Raw genomic sequence first — 14,810 nt, forward strand, 5'->3', positions numbered from 1 at the left:
GGGTGTGCAATGGCAGCAGGTGGCACTGTCGGCTTAGGCATGGCCCGACGGCTTCCCCCAAGTTGGGGACCCCAGGCTGCTGCTCAGCCCTGCTTTACTCTTGGGGCCTTTCAGCCTTAGTTCCAGGTCTGGTGGGGATGTGACACTGTGACACCCGGGAGGGCAGGACGGCCTCAGCAGGGAGGACGGGTCCAGCCCTCCCGGAGTAGCCTCCCCGCAGCCCAGTGCTGCTCCCTGCGCCATGGGGCAGCGCCGAGGTCCTGGTTGCACCCCAAGAGAAGCTGAGGCTTGTGCCAAACCTCTCAGGAAGTAGCAGAGCTGGAGAACAATCCCCAGACCAGCTGCTTCAACCCCACCAGCTGAGGGTAGCACCCCTGCCTTCGCCTTCCTGGCTCATGGGTGCAGGGGAGTAGCCCCCCGAGTTGGTTTGGGCTGCCAGCCATGGAGTGAGCTGTCATTACATCAAAATGTCACGTAAATTTTGTATGATATCAAAATACACTTGGAGCAGCAGGAACAGCTCGGCAGGGTGCAGGCAGGACAGAGGGCAGGGGGATCTCATTTTGGATGGAAGTGGGGTGGGAGGACATGGCTCACTTCTTCCTCCCTGCCAGGGCGTGATGGAAAACCTCCAGGAGCTGCTGCCATCCAAGGCCTCTCCCCAGCCCGGGGTTTCTTGCCAAATGTGGCTTGGTGGCCACTGAAGGAGCACTGGGGGAGCAGGGATGATGCCAGGCCAGATCCGGGTCACAGCAGGGCCTCCTGGTGCCACTCTGAATCCTGGTGCCAGCAGAGCTGCTGCAGCAACAAACCCTCTTGGTCCCAGCTGCTCCCCTCGGCCGAGAGCCTGAGCGTGGCCCTTGGCAGAGCCCAGCCCATCCTCTAAATAAAGCGAAGATACAAAGAGTAAAAATAATTCTGGGGAGAGGAAGATGGGGGGTCTCTTTCATTTTATTTGATGTGGCCCAATTTCAGTGCCTGTGGATCTGTCTCCTGCTCTTGGCTAGTCTATCAGTCATTGTCCCCGCCTGAGAGGGTCACGTCTGGGCAGATCTCGGGGGAGGAACTGTCTGCATGTCTGAATGCAGCACAACCCCAGGCCCTAGCAACCGTCCTCCTGCCGCGAAGGCTTCCCTGCCAGCTCAGCCCCCGGCTGCTTCCTCCACATGCTTAAGGAAAATTAGATAAATGAGCCATCAAGGCAGTCGGACTAGCTTTTAATGGGACCGCGCAGGCTGGAACAAGTCCCTTCTGCATCCTGGCCCGGGGGGAATCGCTGCTTCCTTGTGCCTTTCCCCCCCCCCCGCGTCGTGGTGATGGTGCTGCTGGAGCCAAATTCCTCCTGGCCTTGGGCTGGTTAATGGTGCTGCTCTGGGCTCTGGTTTCCCCAAGTTGTTTGCAGAAGGGAAATTTCCCCATAATTTTTCACAAAAGGGCTTTTGCTGCGTCCCAAGTTCGGGTAGTCGGGGACCAGGCGGAGGAGGGCTGTCCGGATTAGCCCTGTTAACACCGGGCAAAGGGCTGCCTTCTCATCCCAGCCCTTAGCAAGAGGGAATTAAGACCATTACAAGGCTATCAAATAGGATCAGAGCCCCTCTCCCTTTCTCTGAGCAGCCCAGACCTGCTAATCCTTTTTCATGGAGCTGGACCAGCACCCACCGTGCGGTGGGGAAGAGCTCGGCTGAGCTGGACAAGGGGCTGCGTACCCCGTCCCCCCGCAGCACTGGGCTGTCAGCCCTGGTGCCATCCCAGCGCCAAGGGAAGGGCCAGAACAGGCGATGAATTGGGCTGGGATGGGGTGAACGTGTTTTCTCCTCCTCGAGGGTGCTGAGGCCGGGCTGGAGGGTTGGTTCAAGGGCTCAGCCCCTTCCACTTGCCCGGTAACACCTCCAGGGTTTTGCTGCTCACCCGCCCGCCCCAGGGCAGCTGCCCTCAAGCCGTCAGACCCCCTGCCCTGCTCGAGGGGCTTCAGAGCGCACACAGAGCAGCGGCGTGCGGAGGGGCAAACGGACTCTGGGTTACTCATTTATTTCTAAAACAGCCAACAGCCGAGGCTGCTGGGCCTGAGGATTTCACACGAAGCAGAGGGATGACCCCAAGGAGCTCCGACGCAGCTGGCCAGAGCAGCAACCCTACAAAAATACACTCGTCCTCAGCCAGTGGAGGCAAACGCGGGCAGAACAAACCACAAGCTCTGTGCTGGCAAGCCAAGCTGCCCGGCCAGCCCGGCTCCGAGGTCTCCACCATGCAGGAGCCATCCCCAGCACGTCCCGTCCGGGCCTGGCAGGAGCCGCTGCCCCCAGCAGCAGAGTGTCCCCGTGTGGGGTCAGAGCAGGCAGCAGCAAACCCGGCTGTGGGGTTTCAGCTGTTTTGTCACCACGCAGGGCCAGGAAGGGGACGAGGGGCTGGCGGGACAGAGCCCGGAGCGGCAGCGGGGCGAGGGCAGGCACGGTGGTGATCGGCGGCAGGAGCAGGCGATGCCCACGCTGGCCTGGACGCATAAAACCCGTCACGCCGAGAGCTGGCAGCAGAAACATCCCCGCGTGCGTGTCCACGTGTGCCACCAGCACGTGCAAAGGGGGAAACCAGCCACGGCAGGAACAAGGGGACCAGCGGCCAGGCCCCCGATTTGCTCCCCAAAGCACGTCCCAGCTCCTTCCAGTCTAGGAGGTTGCCAGGTACTGGTGGAAGTAGAGGCCAAAGAGGCTGGTGACCACCTGGCAGGCGGCCACCCACCAGGTGAGGAAGGCGAAGAGTCCACGGAAGAAGAGGGGGGTGAAGATGCTGCCCAAGACGCCGGTGATCTGCTCCACCGCCACACGCACGTCCTCCCTGTCCGTGCTGCCGGGACGCGGCAGCGCTGCCGTCGCTGCCGGAGGGAGGGGAGGGGGCTCCGGGTACAGCCCCCACGAGTGGTGCCCTGTGTGACAGAGGGGACAGGTCTGTGGGGGGTCAGTCCCCGCACTGCAGCCCCGTCCTTGTGCTACAGCCGTGCTGGTGGCTGAGTCCCAGCGCACTCGCTGCACGCATCAGGCTCCCGCCAGCAACGCAGGTCTTGAAAGCCTGGGGACGCTGCGGATGCTGATGGCTTGAGGAAGACTTACTGGTCTCATCCTGCCCCTCCCCAGCCCCCCGTGTTCCCCACATTCCCCCCGCTGCCTCCTCACCCAGCGTTTTGAGGAGCAGCGCGCAGTGGAGGGTGAGGATGACGGGTCCCAGGTACTGCAGGCTGACCACGGAGACGTAGCAGTAAATCCTCGTGATCTGTGGGCAGCGGGGATCAGCAGGGAGGCAGCGGCCATGCCCGGACCCCCGCTCCCACCCCAACTCCCGCGGCCGGACCTTGCGCTGGATCTCCAGGACGGTGATGCGCCCGGCTTCCTTCCTCATCTGCTCCACCCAGCGCTCGGCCAGGCCCAGGTACGCCTGGAGGTGATGGCGGGTGACGGCCAAGCGCAAGAGGCAGAGGCCGACGATGGTCCAGAGGCGCGCGGTGTTGAAGGCAGAGTCCGACATGCTGGGACAGGAGGAGGCTGTCAGGGAGATCTTGGGGTCCAGACACACCCCCCCCCTGCACCTCAGAGGGTGTCTGACAGGAGACGTGGTGGTGGTGGGGAGGATGGGGGGGGGGTACTGGTGGTGGAGGAGGTGGACTGGTGCCCCCGTGCCTCAGTTTCCCCTCAGAGCAAGGCTGCAGGGTCGGACCCACTTACATCTGCACCGTCTGCTTGCCCATGGGCGCGTGGAGCAGGAAGTCCCGCGAGATGGGCTTGATCCACATCACCACCACCAGGACGGGTGCCAGGAAACTCAGGTGGAGCAGGACCCTGCAGCAGAGCCATCAGAGACCCCCCTGCAGCCCGCTGTGCCCCCCCCGCTCCCTCCATCCCTCCATGGGCCAGGACCGGTCCTCACCCACACCCCCAACCCCTTCTCCCACCACTGAACCTCCTCACCACCCTGCAGTCACGGAGCCAGGGGGGGTCCTGGCCCCCGAGGTGCCAGCACCGATCCCCTCGCCTCCTTCCCCACCCACAGATTTCACCCAACTGGGTCAGGGGCTTGTCAGCAGCCATCCGGAGAGCGTCGAGGTGCGTCTGGGCCAGGCGCAGCCCCGGGAAGGTCAGGCAGGCGCCCAGGAAGGAGCACAGGGCCACCAGCCCCAGCTTGAAGGCCAGCTTGGCGAGGGGAAGCCTGCAGAGAGAGAAGGTAGCACAGAGGGGGACGGGTCGTCCTGGCCCCAGTGAGCCCCAGAGGAGTTTTCCACCCCAAACCTTCAAAAAAACCCTTCCTGAAACCCCCATTTCCCACCCTGCCCAGTCATTGACTCACGTCCACTCCCAGCCCCGCTGCTTCAGGATGCTCTCCAGGTTGCTGCTGACGCCGGCCAGCCCTGCGGGGAGCGAGCCCCCGTGAGTGGGGTGCCCACAGCCCCCAGGGACCACCGGCCTCTCCCTGTCCCCCCCCTCACCCACCGGGCTCAAGGCCAAACTCCAGGTAGTCCTCACGGATGATCAGGGCCACCATGGCAAGGAGGAGGAAGAAGAAGGCGAAGGTGAGGCAGACGGAGCGCTCGCCCCCCTCCTCCGAGCGGAAATAATGGCGCATCACCATGAAGAAAACCTTGCTGCAGGCAAGGGGTGGCCGTCAAGGAAACCGGGGGCTTCGGGACCTCCCCCAAACACCAGTGGGACCCCCTTGCTCATTAGCACGTCGTAAAGCACCCCCATCGTTAGGCCACTGCCACCTTCTCTTCGAGGAAGGCTCCCATTGGGCACCTCTACAACTCACCAGTTTATAAACCCATAAATTTAAGTTTTCCACCTCAACTGGCTTTTGATGGAGAAAAACCAAGGACGGTGGGTTCCCTCCGCTGCCCACCGGCAGCCTGGACCCGGCGGGTGGTGGCAATCGCACCCCGAAAGGCGGCAGAAGGATACACGGAGAAGACAACTGTCAGCAGGCACCAGAGCACCCCGATGTTGGTCTCCTTCTGGGGGTCCGCCAGGCAGTAGTAGCCCTCGGTGAAGATGTACACAGCGGTGGAGTAGACGGCAAAATCCACAAACCACTGGTACTCCAGGAAATAACGCAGCACTGGTGTGAGAGAGGGACACGTCACCGCGCTGTGGGGACACACGGGGGGGCCCCGAGGCCAGGGCAGTGCTGGGCCCCACTTGCAGAGGGAGCGGTGGGACCCCGGGGGGGGGATACCGAGAGCATCCACGGCGGTGATGGGGCTGGTGTCCAGGCGGAGGTCGATGTCCCGGGGCACGGAGAGGGGCTTCTCATCCATCACACCATTCACCCTCCTGCAAGGGAACGGCGGGCTCGGGACGGCAGGCAGAGACGTGGCTTGTCCCTTGTGTCCCACGGTGCTGAAAACCTCTCACACGGGGTGGCACGTCCCCAGCTTGGGGCTCCTTGTCACCAGCACCAGCCCCGAGCCCGTCCGTGGCCGAGGCTGCCACTGCCGCATCTCCCCAGGGAAGTCCCGTGGCACGTCGGGACGACTCCCGTTATACCAAACCAAAATAATTCTCGTTTTAAATCCCACCCGCCCGGGCGTGAGCTGAGCTGACCTGTCCCGCTTGCTCTTGGGGCGCTGCTTGCCTGCCAGGGCGCAGAGCTCCTCGTCCGAGGGGTGCTTGTAGCGGTGCAGGCTGGAGGGGAGCAGCGGGGGGGGGTGTCAGCGGTGCTGGGTGTCCCCGAGGCCCCCCGGGGATAACCAGGGAGGGAGGGGGGTCACGTACCTGCCGTTGCAGAGCAGCCAGCGAGCGAAGGAGCAGTGCGGGGCCATCTTCTGCATGACGCTGGCTGCCAGCAGGCTCAGCACCACCTGCACCCCCATCACCGCCTGCGCCGGGGACACCCTCAGGGCCCGACCCCGGCACCCGACCTCCCAGAGATGGGGCGGGGGGGGAGCTGGGGAGTGTGTGTGTGCCCCCCCCACCCCGAGCAACACCAGGGCTGTCGGCTTCCCCCAGCGCCTGCCCCTGCTACGGGACAGCCAGGGCACACACACCCCGGGCATGCCCCCCCCAATCCCTCACAGCCTGGCTGTGCACCCCCCAGGCATAAACCCCCCCGGGCAGACACCCCTGAGCATGCACCCCCCAGGCATGCAACTGTCCAGGACACGCTGGGCAGGCACCCCCCGGGCATAGCCCCCCCCCTCTCAGGGAAGTCACCCCCCGGGCATAGCCCCCCCCCCAAGGCAGGCACCCCCCGGGTACAGCCCCCCCCAGGGCAGGCACCCCCCGGGCATAGCCCCTCCCCCTCTCAGGGCAGGCACCCCCCGGGCACAGCCCCCCCCCAGGGCAGGCACCCCCCGGGCACAGCCCCCCCCCTCTCAGAGCAGTCACCCCCCGGTCGGGCACCCCCCGGACATGCACCCCCGCACCCCGAGCACTCCCCCCCCGGGGTGTGCAACCCCCTGGGACACGCTGGACATGCACCCCCCGGGCACAGCACCCTCTGAACATGCACCCCCAGGCTGTGCGCCCCCAGACACCCCCCCCAGCCCGGCTATGCACCCCCCGAGCAGACGCCCCCCCCCCGGCCGCGCTCACCATGCCGGGGTCAGCGCAAAGGCGGCCGCAGGAAGCGCCTCTCCACCGCCCCCGCCCCGCGCCGGCCAATCCGCCGCCGCCTTTCCTCTGATTGGCAGCTGGTTGACCAATAAAGAGGCGGAGTCGGGTAGGGGCGGGCCCTCCGCAGCGCCTGGTTCCGCTGGCGCTGCCTCCTGGGAGCTGTGGTCCCCGCGCGGCCACGGGGCCGCAGGTTCGAGTCCCGGCGGCGCCGGGCGGGTCAGCGGCGCAGCCCCAGCCGCGATATAAAAATATAAAATAAACCATACACGTGTATGGGCCTGCACCCCGTCTGTGTATATGTGTATATTTGCACCTGAAGAGCCCTTTCAGGCCGAAGCTCTGTGACACCCATCCCTGCACGCAGCCCCGGCACTGTATTTCAGGGGCAAAGGAGGGCGCAGGGGTCTGGGTGGCAGCAGCTCGATCCCTGTGGCCTCCCTGGGCCTCCACCCTGGGTCCAGGGCTCGCTGAGCGGGGACCTTCCCCTCCCCACTGCCCTCCCTGGAGCAGTGATGCCACGGGGCAGGCTGTAACCATCTCATCTGCTTGTCCCCATCTTCCTTGCCAGATAAATGGGCTCCTCCTCTCCTGAATTTATCCCCCCGCTGCTGCCCGGCAGCAGTGGGACTGGTGGACAAGGCCTGGGCAGAGCCCGCTGGGTGCAGCTGGTCCAGGCTGATGGTGGGTGAGGGGCTTCAGGCCCCACCGTGATGCCAGCACCCGCGTCACGCAGATATTTCAGCTGAGCTCGGGGTCATTTAGGGCTGTGACAGCCCTGCTCTGCAAGGAGCCCTCACTCACCCTGACAGGGGGGGGCTCTGTGGGTGCTGATGGGTGCCCCTGGTCCAGGCAGGGTGCTGGTGGCCCCGAGGGGTTGCCATGGATATCGATCTCCCAGGCGACGGGATGCGCTTCCCGCTAGATGTCGCTTCCGCCCGCGCCCCAAGCATCCCCCATGGGTTGGGGTACCCCGGCTTGGGGGGTGTCACATCCTCCCCCCAAACCCCCCACGCACCCCCAGGGTTGCCTGGGCATGCAGCGCCCCATGTGCCCCCCATGCCAGCCTTGGCCAGGAGCCCAGCAGCCCCTCGCTGACAGGGGGAGAACTTGGGGGCTATGTTGCCAAAAAATCCCCCCAGTTCCCCCAAAGTGGCCCGTCCCTGGCTGCCAGGTGCCCCTGGCCACAAGCCAAGCCAGGGCTGGAGGAAGCAGCCTGCTCCATCACTTCTGCTGGCTGGGCACAGCCTGTATCCCGGCCCCCCCAGACCCCCCCAGACCCCCCCAGAACCCCCAGACCCCCCCAGCCCTTGCACTGGGGCGCAGCGCTGGCCGCGGGGTTTGCACAAGCCGGCGTTTGCTCCTCTCTGGAACGAATGCAGGGCCTCAGGATCCTCGCAGCCCCCACGGCGTCGGCTTTCAGCTCCGCCGAGACACAAAAAAGGAGGGAAAGGTGGAAGATGGATGCTCGGAGCACCCCCAGCCTGGCCACCCTCCCCCAGGACACAAAAGCCTCTTTGAGGACTGATTTTACACCGCTCCTGCCGATATGCCTGAATTAGCATCAGCAAAGGGAGCTGCCGCCACGGGCGTTGTCGGTGCTGCTGTAAAGTCACTGAATTAACGGGGCGCCTCGGCCCCGTGCCCGGTGAGGGGGTGCCAGGCCCAGCACGGTCCCCCTACACCCCGGGGGGGACGTTTCCTTGACTTGGCAGCCGTGGCACAGGCCAAGCCGGAGCCCAGCCCGGGACAACCAAGCTCCCACCAGTCCCGCAGCTGGGGGACCCCATGGGCACTGCGGCCGGGGACCGACTCGGGGACTTTCTACCTCTGGGCGATGCTGGGGGGCAGCTGGCGGGCCGGGAGCCGGTCTATGACCGTTCCCCCCTGAGAAGTTTCCCATTTTGCACAAAGGCGACGGCGGGCGGCGGCGGGCATTGTCCGGGCTGCATCGCATTACCCAGGGCTCCCGGAGAAATCACTTGTATTTCACGCTCCATTGAGCAGCTGCCTGTATATATTTTCTGTGTTGCACTTTTAGCATGACAAAAGGAGAGGGCCTGTGAACTCCTTGCTCTTCAGACCTCTCCGACATGTCCCCTGAGCGGAGCCCCCCTCGGTTAGCATAACAAACTGCCACGTTCCCTCCGACGTGCTCCGGCTCCCTCCCGGCCCTTTCCCCAGGGTAATTTAATTTAATGTATAGCTCAATATTTGGGCGTCTGGGTCGCTGGCGGTGGCGGGCGAGCGCGTGCTGGGGGGGTTCAGAGGCAGGGGTTTCGGCGAGGACATCCTTCTGATACATCGCAGGGGAGCCGGCCCAGCCCCAGTCACCCACCCTGTGTTTAACTGGTCACCAGAAACACTGGTGGGACCTCGCAGCCCTTCCCTGGAGAGGGGATGGAGCTGTGGCAACCAGCCCCGCAGCTCCAGTGCTCCGATGCTGAGTGAGCAACCGGAGCCACCAACCCCTGCCGTGACGCTGTGCCTCGTCCCCTGTCTGCTCCTGGAGCTGCAGGTCTCAGGCCTTTATTTTTGCCTTGAAATTTGACTTAAAGACAGAAAAACTGGGGCTGCAGGGCTGGAATGAGTCTCAGGACCAGCGGCACCAGCTGGGGCTGGAGCAACCAGTCAGGGCACTGGGAGCTGGTGGTGGCTGGGTGTTTGTCCCTCCCAGGTCCCTGTTTGCACAGCCTGACCCACCCGTCCCCCACTGGGCCCCTCACCCCACCCCGGGGAGCCCTGAGGACCGGCAAAGTGGGGCCAGACCAGATCCCAGGTCTGGGGTGGAAATGAGGAGAGGAGGAGGGAGTGAGGATGAGGTGAAACGTGCCCGTCCCCACACTGTCCCAGCCCAAAGCCGGGCTGGTCCTGCCTCCCCCCAGCCCAAAAGGGACAAGACATCATCCCCTCCAGGACTGGGACCCCCTGGGGACACCCCTCACCTCCCGCCAAGGGGAAGGAGAGGGCTGGCAAGATAAAAGCTCAGAAACACACCCCTGACACCAAGTCTCGCAGGGTCCTGCAAGAAAAAGGGGCAAAATTCTGCTCAAACATCAGCGGCGCGGGGGGACACCAGGCTGCGACACAGCTGGGGGCTTTGGACGCCTTTAATACACGTGATTTTTCTTTCACTTTCGCCTCGTTGAGCTGCAGACCTCGTCTTCCCAATGCCTCAGGCATGGTGGCAGTGGCTTTGTGTCCTTCCAGCTTCCTGGGATGTCACCTCTTGGTCTGTGCACTCTGTCTGGCACCGAGGTGTTGGAGGGACCCCCAGGTGGGACCTCCTGGGCACGTCTGGCTTCAGCCTTGGGGCTGCTTCTACGGGAGAAGAGGGAACAAGCCCTTACCCTGGGGATGGGAAAAGCTTCAGCACAGATCCTGCCCACTCTTCAAACAGAACCTTGGATTTCTCCAGCCTGTCTCGGTCCCCTGGACCCCACTCATGTCACCTGTTAATGGGAGAAACTGGTGTGGGCCCAGTCCCAGCCTGGTGAGAACCAGGGCTGAGTCCTCGCAGGCGGGCCAAGAGGTGACTGTGTCACCACCACACCAACTCCCTGAGTGATTTCTCCTGTCCCTACAACCACAGCCCCCATCCCACTGTGTGCTTGGGGACATTTCTAATGGGGTCTGGCTCCAGCCTCCGGCAACAGGGACAGGCAGGAGTTTGGGGTCAGCGTGTGTTTAAGCGGCTGGTGACACCCTGGGGCGTCTTGGAAGAGGGCAGGTGACTGGGAACAGGAAAAACCACATCTCTCCCAGTGTATAGCGGGGAGAAAAGCTCCCACCCGCTCAGGAGAGGGAGTTGTGTCCTGCAAAACTCATCCAAGTCCTTTAAGATGATGCTTCCAAATCAGTGAGAGTTCTGGGGGGACCTGGGCACTGCTGTGGGGTTCAGGGGGTCCCCACCTCCTGTCCCGTTCCTGCGGGCTGCTCCAAAAACTCCTCACCGAGAGCTGTGCCTTGTGCCGCGTCTCTGGCGAACAGGCTGGTCCTCCCACCGTCCCCGGGGCGCGCGGTGGCACCTCTTCCCTCATGTCCTCGCTGCTGGTGGTCGCTGGCGGGGGGTCCCGATGCCCCGACTGTGGGGTGCAGTCAGCAGCAGCAGCTGCCTGCGGATGAACATACACGGCGTTAGCTGCTGCCTGCACCGGGGCTGCCGCGGGGTACACAGCGCTCCCCGAATTCCAGTCTCTTCCTGCGTTTTCCCCCCCTCCCCACGGCTGCCCATCCCCACCAGCCTTTTTCTTACGCAGCTTTGCAGGGCCTGAGCCCGAATTTGCTCATTAATTGCCCAGTCGGGGCATCCTTGCGTTCTCCCTTCACGTTCAGCCTTCGGCGTTGCTTTATGGGGTGCTAAAGCTGCGCTGACAAGTGCTGCATGGCATAAATCCCCGAGAAGTGCCTCTTCCCGCTGGCTCACCCGGCACTGATCCCCCCCCGCGAGGGCTCTGTCGGCTTTGGGGTTCGGGTCCAGCTCCCTCCTTGCTCTGTGTGGGGCGAGGAATCGGTGTGGACACCCTCCTTTCCCCGAGCCCCCCCGGCCCCGAGCCCACCGATGCCCTCAGGGATGCACGTGGGGCCCTGCACCCCCCCACCCGTGTGCAGGGGTGCCCACGAAGGGCTGGGGAAGGCGTGAGCCCGTTTGCACGTGCTGAGATCGCCTGATGCTCCCGCTTGAAAATTGCTCCTAGAAAAGCTCCTCCTCGACGCTTTTCTGCCGGGGCTTTGCTCGCACCCGGCTGGGCTCTCCCTCCGGGATGCTGCGGGGCCGCCGGGGTGCAGGGAGGATGCTCGCTGCGAGGCCAGGCTCCCTGCAAACCCACCACAACCCCACTTCAAACCCTCGTCCCGGATCTCCCTCACCCCTCGCCAGCGCTGACAACGTCACATCTGTGCCCCCTCTCAAAGGACCCTTGTCTGGGGGACACAGATGCCCCGGATCCTCCTTCCCGGGGTCGGCCGCGTTGTTTCCTCGCAGGATCGGGGCCACGCATGGGGGCTGCCCACACTTCCTGGGAGCCTGGGGTTCACTGTGGTGCTTGCTCTGCCTCCCTGGAGCCAAGGGGGTCCCTGTCTGCCCCCCACCTCCCCAAGCTCATGGTTTGAGACCACTCGAGCCGAGCATCCGTGCAGCGCCTGGTGCAGGGACAGCCGGGGCCGGGAGGAGGATCCCATTCCGTGTGATGGGAACAGAAAGAGCTCGATCCTGCTGCTACACTCAGTGGGACTTTAATAAATAAACCAAGGTGTGTTTTGGGCAGGAAACTCGGTATTATATCTAAAAATGCCCAGCTCATTCCTCTTTTCCTGATCCATGTCCGTGGCTTACGGGGCAAAAAGGGACTTGTTTGGATGTTCCCCCTGACCTTTGCCGAGGTGCAGCGAGAGCCACCAGCATCTTCTCCCTGCTCCGACACAGGGGCGAGACATAAGTGACCCCCAGGGAGCCCTGGGGCAATTTGTGGACCCCAACCTGGGTTTGTGGCACAGCTCAGCACTGCTGGGGCTACTGCCTGGGTGGGGGGAATTACAGCCCCGGTGTGGTGTGGCTGTAATGGGGGAATTGGGGTACGCGGGGGATCCACAATCCCCCCTCCCCCGGCTGCCCTGCCCTCGCCAGGCTGGGAACAGCTTGAGTGTCCAGGCAGGGAATTAATTTAAATAAATTTCCATAGGGATTAATTTTGCCCCTTCTCCAGCAGCGTGGGGGAGGCGAGCATGTGCGTATGTGTGTGTGTGTATGAAAAAAGCTGAGCCTGTCTGGGGGGAGCTGGGGAGACCGGGAGGGTGGGGGGCACCACCCTCCCCCTGCAGCCCCATCCACCCCCACGGCCCTTCGTCCCTTCATTTCCAGCTTCGGGAAGGTTTTGAGCCCATCCTTGCCCACACACAAGCCCAGAGGGTGCTTGGTGCCAGAGACACTGGTCCCAAGCTGGGGGGATCATCGAGCGCAAATCATCCAGTGCCTCAAAATTTCAAAACTTTCCAAACAGAGCTACAGTGAGCCAAGGGTCAGCGTCAGGTGGCCCCAAATACCATCAGGGAGAGAGATTTGGGCCGTGCAAGCTGGTGTGAAGAAAATCCACAGGATTTGCCATGATCCAAAGCCCACAGATCCCCCCCCAGCACCAGAAGCCACATCCCAGTGCAGGGTTTGCCCTGACCTGGGTCCTCCCGCACCAAAAATCGGCGTTTTGTGAGCAGCGTGCTGGGACCCCTGGGCACAAACCCACGGCGGGGCTGGCAGGAGGAGGGATGCAGCGGGGGCTTCTCCGCGGCGCAGGGCAGAGCGGTGCCCGGGGATCCCACCAGCAACTCCCTCCTCAAAGCTCCCACCCCACTGAGTAATTCAGCCCACGGGTCTCCCCCACCTTGAGCTTTGCTCACCCACAGCTTCCCCCCACCACGAACGGGGATATCGAGGGCTGGGAAAAACCCTCTCGGAGCGGCCGCACAGTCCGGATGCTTGGAAATCCCAAAGCCTGATTAATTCCATGATGGTTTTCAGCTTTTCCAGCCCTCCCCAGGAACCCCAGCGCAGGGGACACCCTTTCAGCGAGGAGAAATTATAATCCCCCCCTCCGTTAAATGAGTGCGAGAGCATCTAAATGACAGATGCAGGGTTTGGTGTTTTTTTTTTTTTTTCCATCCTGCTTAGGATTTGGGATTCAAAGCATGAGATGGATTCAAATAACTGGGGTAAATAAATCAGGGCTAGTGAACACTTGGAAACAAGCAGAGCGATAGCTATTTTTGGCTGTCAAATTTGGGAGGTTTTAAGGCTCCTTCAGGGCATGAACCGCTGCAAGAATTCGTTACCACTGCAGCAAAATAAAAGCACAACGAGGAAGGAGTTTCCTTTCTCCTCCCGGGCATGGAGATGGGCAAACCCAGCAATGCCAGGTCTGTCGGGGGTCTTACACCCACGGCAATGTTGATTTGGGGCTCTGGGATAAAAAATGGGGACTCTGGGTGATTTCTGGAGGGCAAATCCCCACGGAGGGTCCATCCCAGGAACCTGCCATCACTCCCAAGTAGAGGTTTTCTTTTTTTTTCTTTTTTTTTCCCCACTGAGGATGGAAGTAGCAGAAATCAACCCATTTCTTTGAAAACGCCAAGTGGGGCACAGAACACGGCTGGGATTTTTTGACAATGAATAAATACCCTTTCCACGTGGATTTTCTGCAGGAACCCCAATTTTCAAGTGACTCACATGCCCCTTTGGGAACGCGAGGCTGCCGGACGGGCAGCTCTCACCGTGCAGTGCCAACCACCACTAAATCCCCTGTCCCCCCCCATTTGGTTTGGGGCTGCAGCACCCACCAGCACCCAGCCCTGTCCCAGTGTCCTGCACCTTGTTCAAGTTCATTAATGCAGGGAAGCAAGGAAAGCCCGCGGCCCCGCCAGTGGCTGGGCTCATTAGTGAAATTTTGGAAGCCTGGGCTGCCCCGCAGCTGGGCACGGCTCTGCCTTTAAACCCTGAGAGTGCCACAACTGGAGACCAGCTTTTTTGGGGTGCACAGTGTGCCCTGAGCACCCTTTTTTTTTTTTTTTTTTAAGAAGAGGCTCTGCATGCTGCACGCTTTCTGTTCCCAGGTAAATCATCCTTGTTCTGTGTCCCCAGCCCGGCTCAGAGCCCAGAACTGGGACCCATGGTCCATCCCAGGAGGGCAGCCCCCATGGGTACTGGGTACCTGGCCTGTGGGGCAGCACCCAAATAAAAAAAGCTGAACTATAGTTTAAGGCAAAGCTCAGCATCAGCATGGAGGTTCTCTGCTCTTTGCCATGGAAACAAGCGTTGCTAAGGGATTGCTTAATAGGGAGTAAAATATTCTAAAAATCTAAGTTTATGTGGCAGCAGGATTGAACCTCCAGTCCTGGGGGTGGATGGGGCTGCCCCGGCCACAGCTCCCACACACAGCTGAAGGCTCCAGTTCTCCATCCATATGGAGAAAAACCCCAGCACTGGGAGAACTGGGCACAGGGCAGGGTGCTGGGTGATTGGGGTGGGCACGAGCTTCCTGGCCACGCTGGCATGGCCCTGGGGTTGCTCCAGCACGGAGCTGAGAATGTCAAATCTACAACCATTTCAGCGTGTATGTTATTAAACAGACTCACAAAAGGGTCCCCAAGACACCGCAGAGTGGGTGCAGTGCCGGGCTCTTGCCCAGTGCCTCAGTTTCCCCTCCTGATGCCACCCATTTCTCCTGGCAT

General features: G+C 62.3%; 1 protein-coding gene across 1 annotated transcript; it reads right to left on the minus strand.

Moving 5' to 3' along the window:
• Positions 1–2,012: 2,012 nt before the first annotated feature.
• TMEM161A (transmembrane protein 161A) lies at positions 2,013–6,612 on the minus strand. Its single transcript, XM_074927857.1, has 12 exons — positions 6,573–6,612; positions 5,754–5,857; positions 5,583–5,663; positions 5,215–5,312; positions 4,941–5,097; positions 4,476–4,627; positions 4,333–4,393; positions 4,051–4,194; positions 3,714–3,827; positions 3,343–3,517; positions 3,168–3,264; positions 2,013–2,920 (listed from the first exon to the last, which is right to left on the minus strand). The coding sequence occupies exons 1-12, from the start codon at positions 6,573–6,575 to the stop codon at positions 2,664–2,666; spliced, it is 1,443 nt and encodes a 480-aa protein (XP_074783958.1). The 5' UTR covers positions 6,576–6,612; the 3' UTR covers positions 2,013–2,663.
• Between the last annotated feature and the right edge of the window lie 8,198 nt (positions 6,613–14,810).

This window comes from Athene noctua, chromosome 27 (genome assembly GCF_965140245.1).
Source record: "Athene noctua chromosome 27, bAthNoc1.hap1.1, whole genome shotgun sequence".
Classification (NCBI taxonomy): domain Eukaryota; kingdom Metazoa; phylum Chordata; class Aves; order Strigiformes; family Strigidae; genus Athene; species Athene noctua.

Bases quoted from the DNA above. Each gene is read 5' to 3' on its own strand.
- TMEM161A (XM_074927857.1), bottom strand. The intron at 5,313-5,582 runs GTCAGCTCAGCT...GTTCCCTTGCAG, and splicing joins CCCAAGAGCAAGCGGGACAG to GAGGGTGAATGGTGTGATGG. The intron at 4,394-4,475 runs GTGGGTGAGGGG...CGCTCCCCGCAG, and splicing joins GGAGTTTGGCCTTGAGCCCG to GGCTGGCCGGCGTCAGCAGC.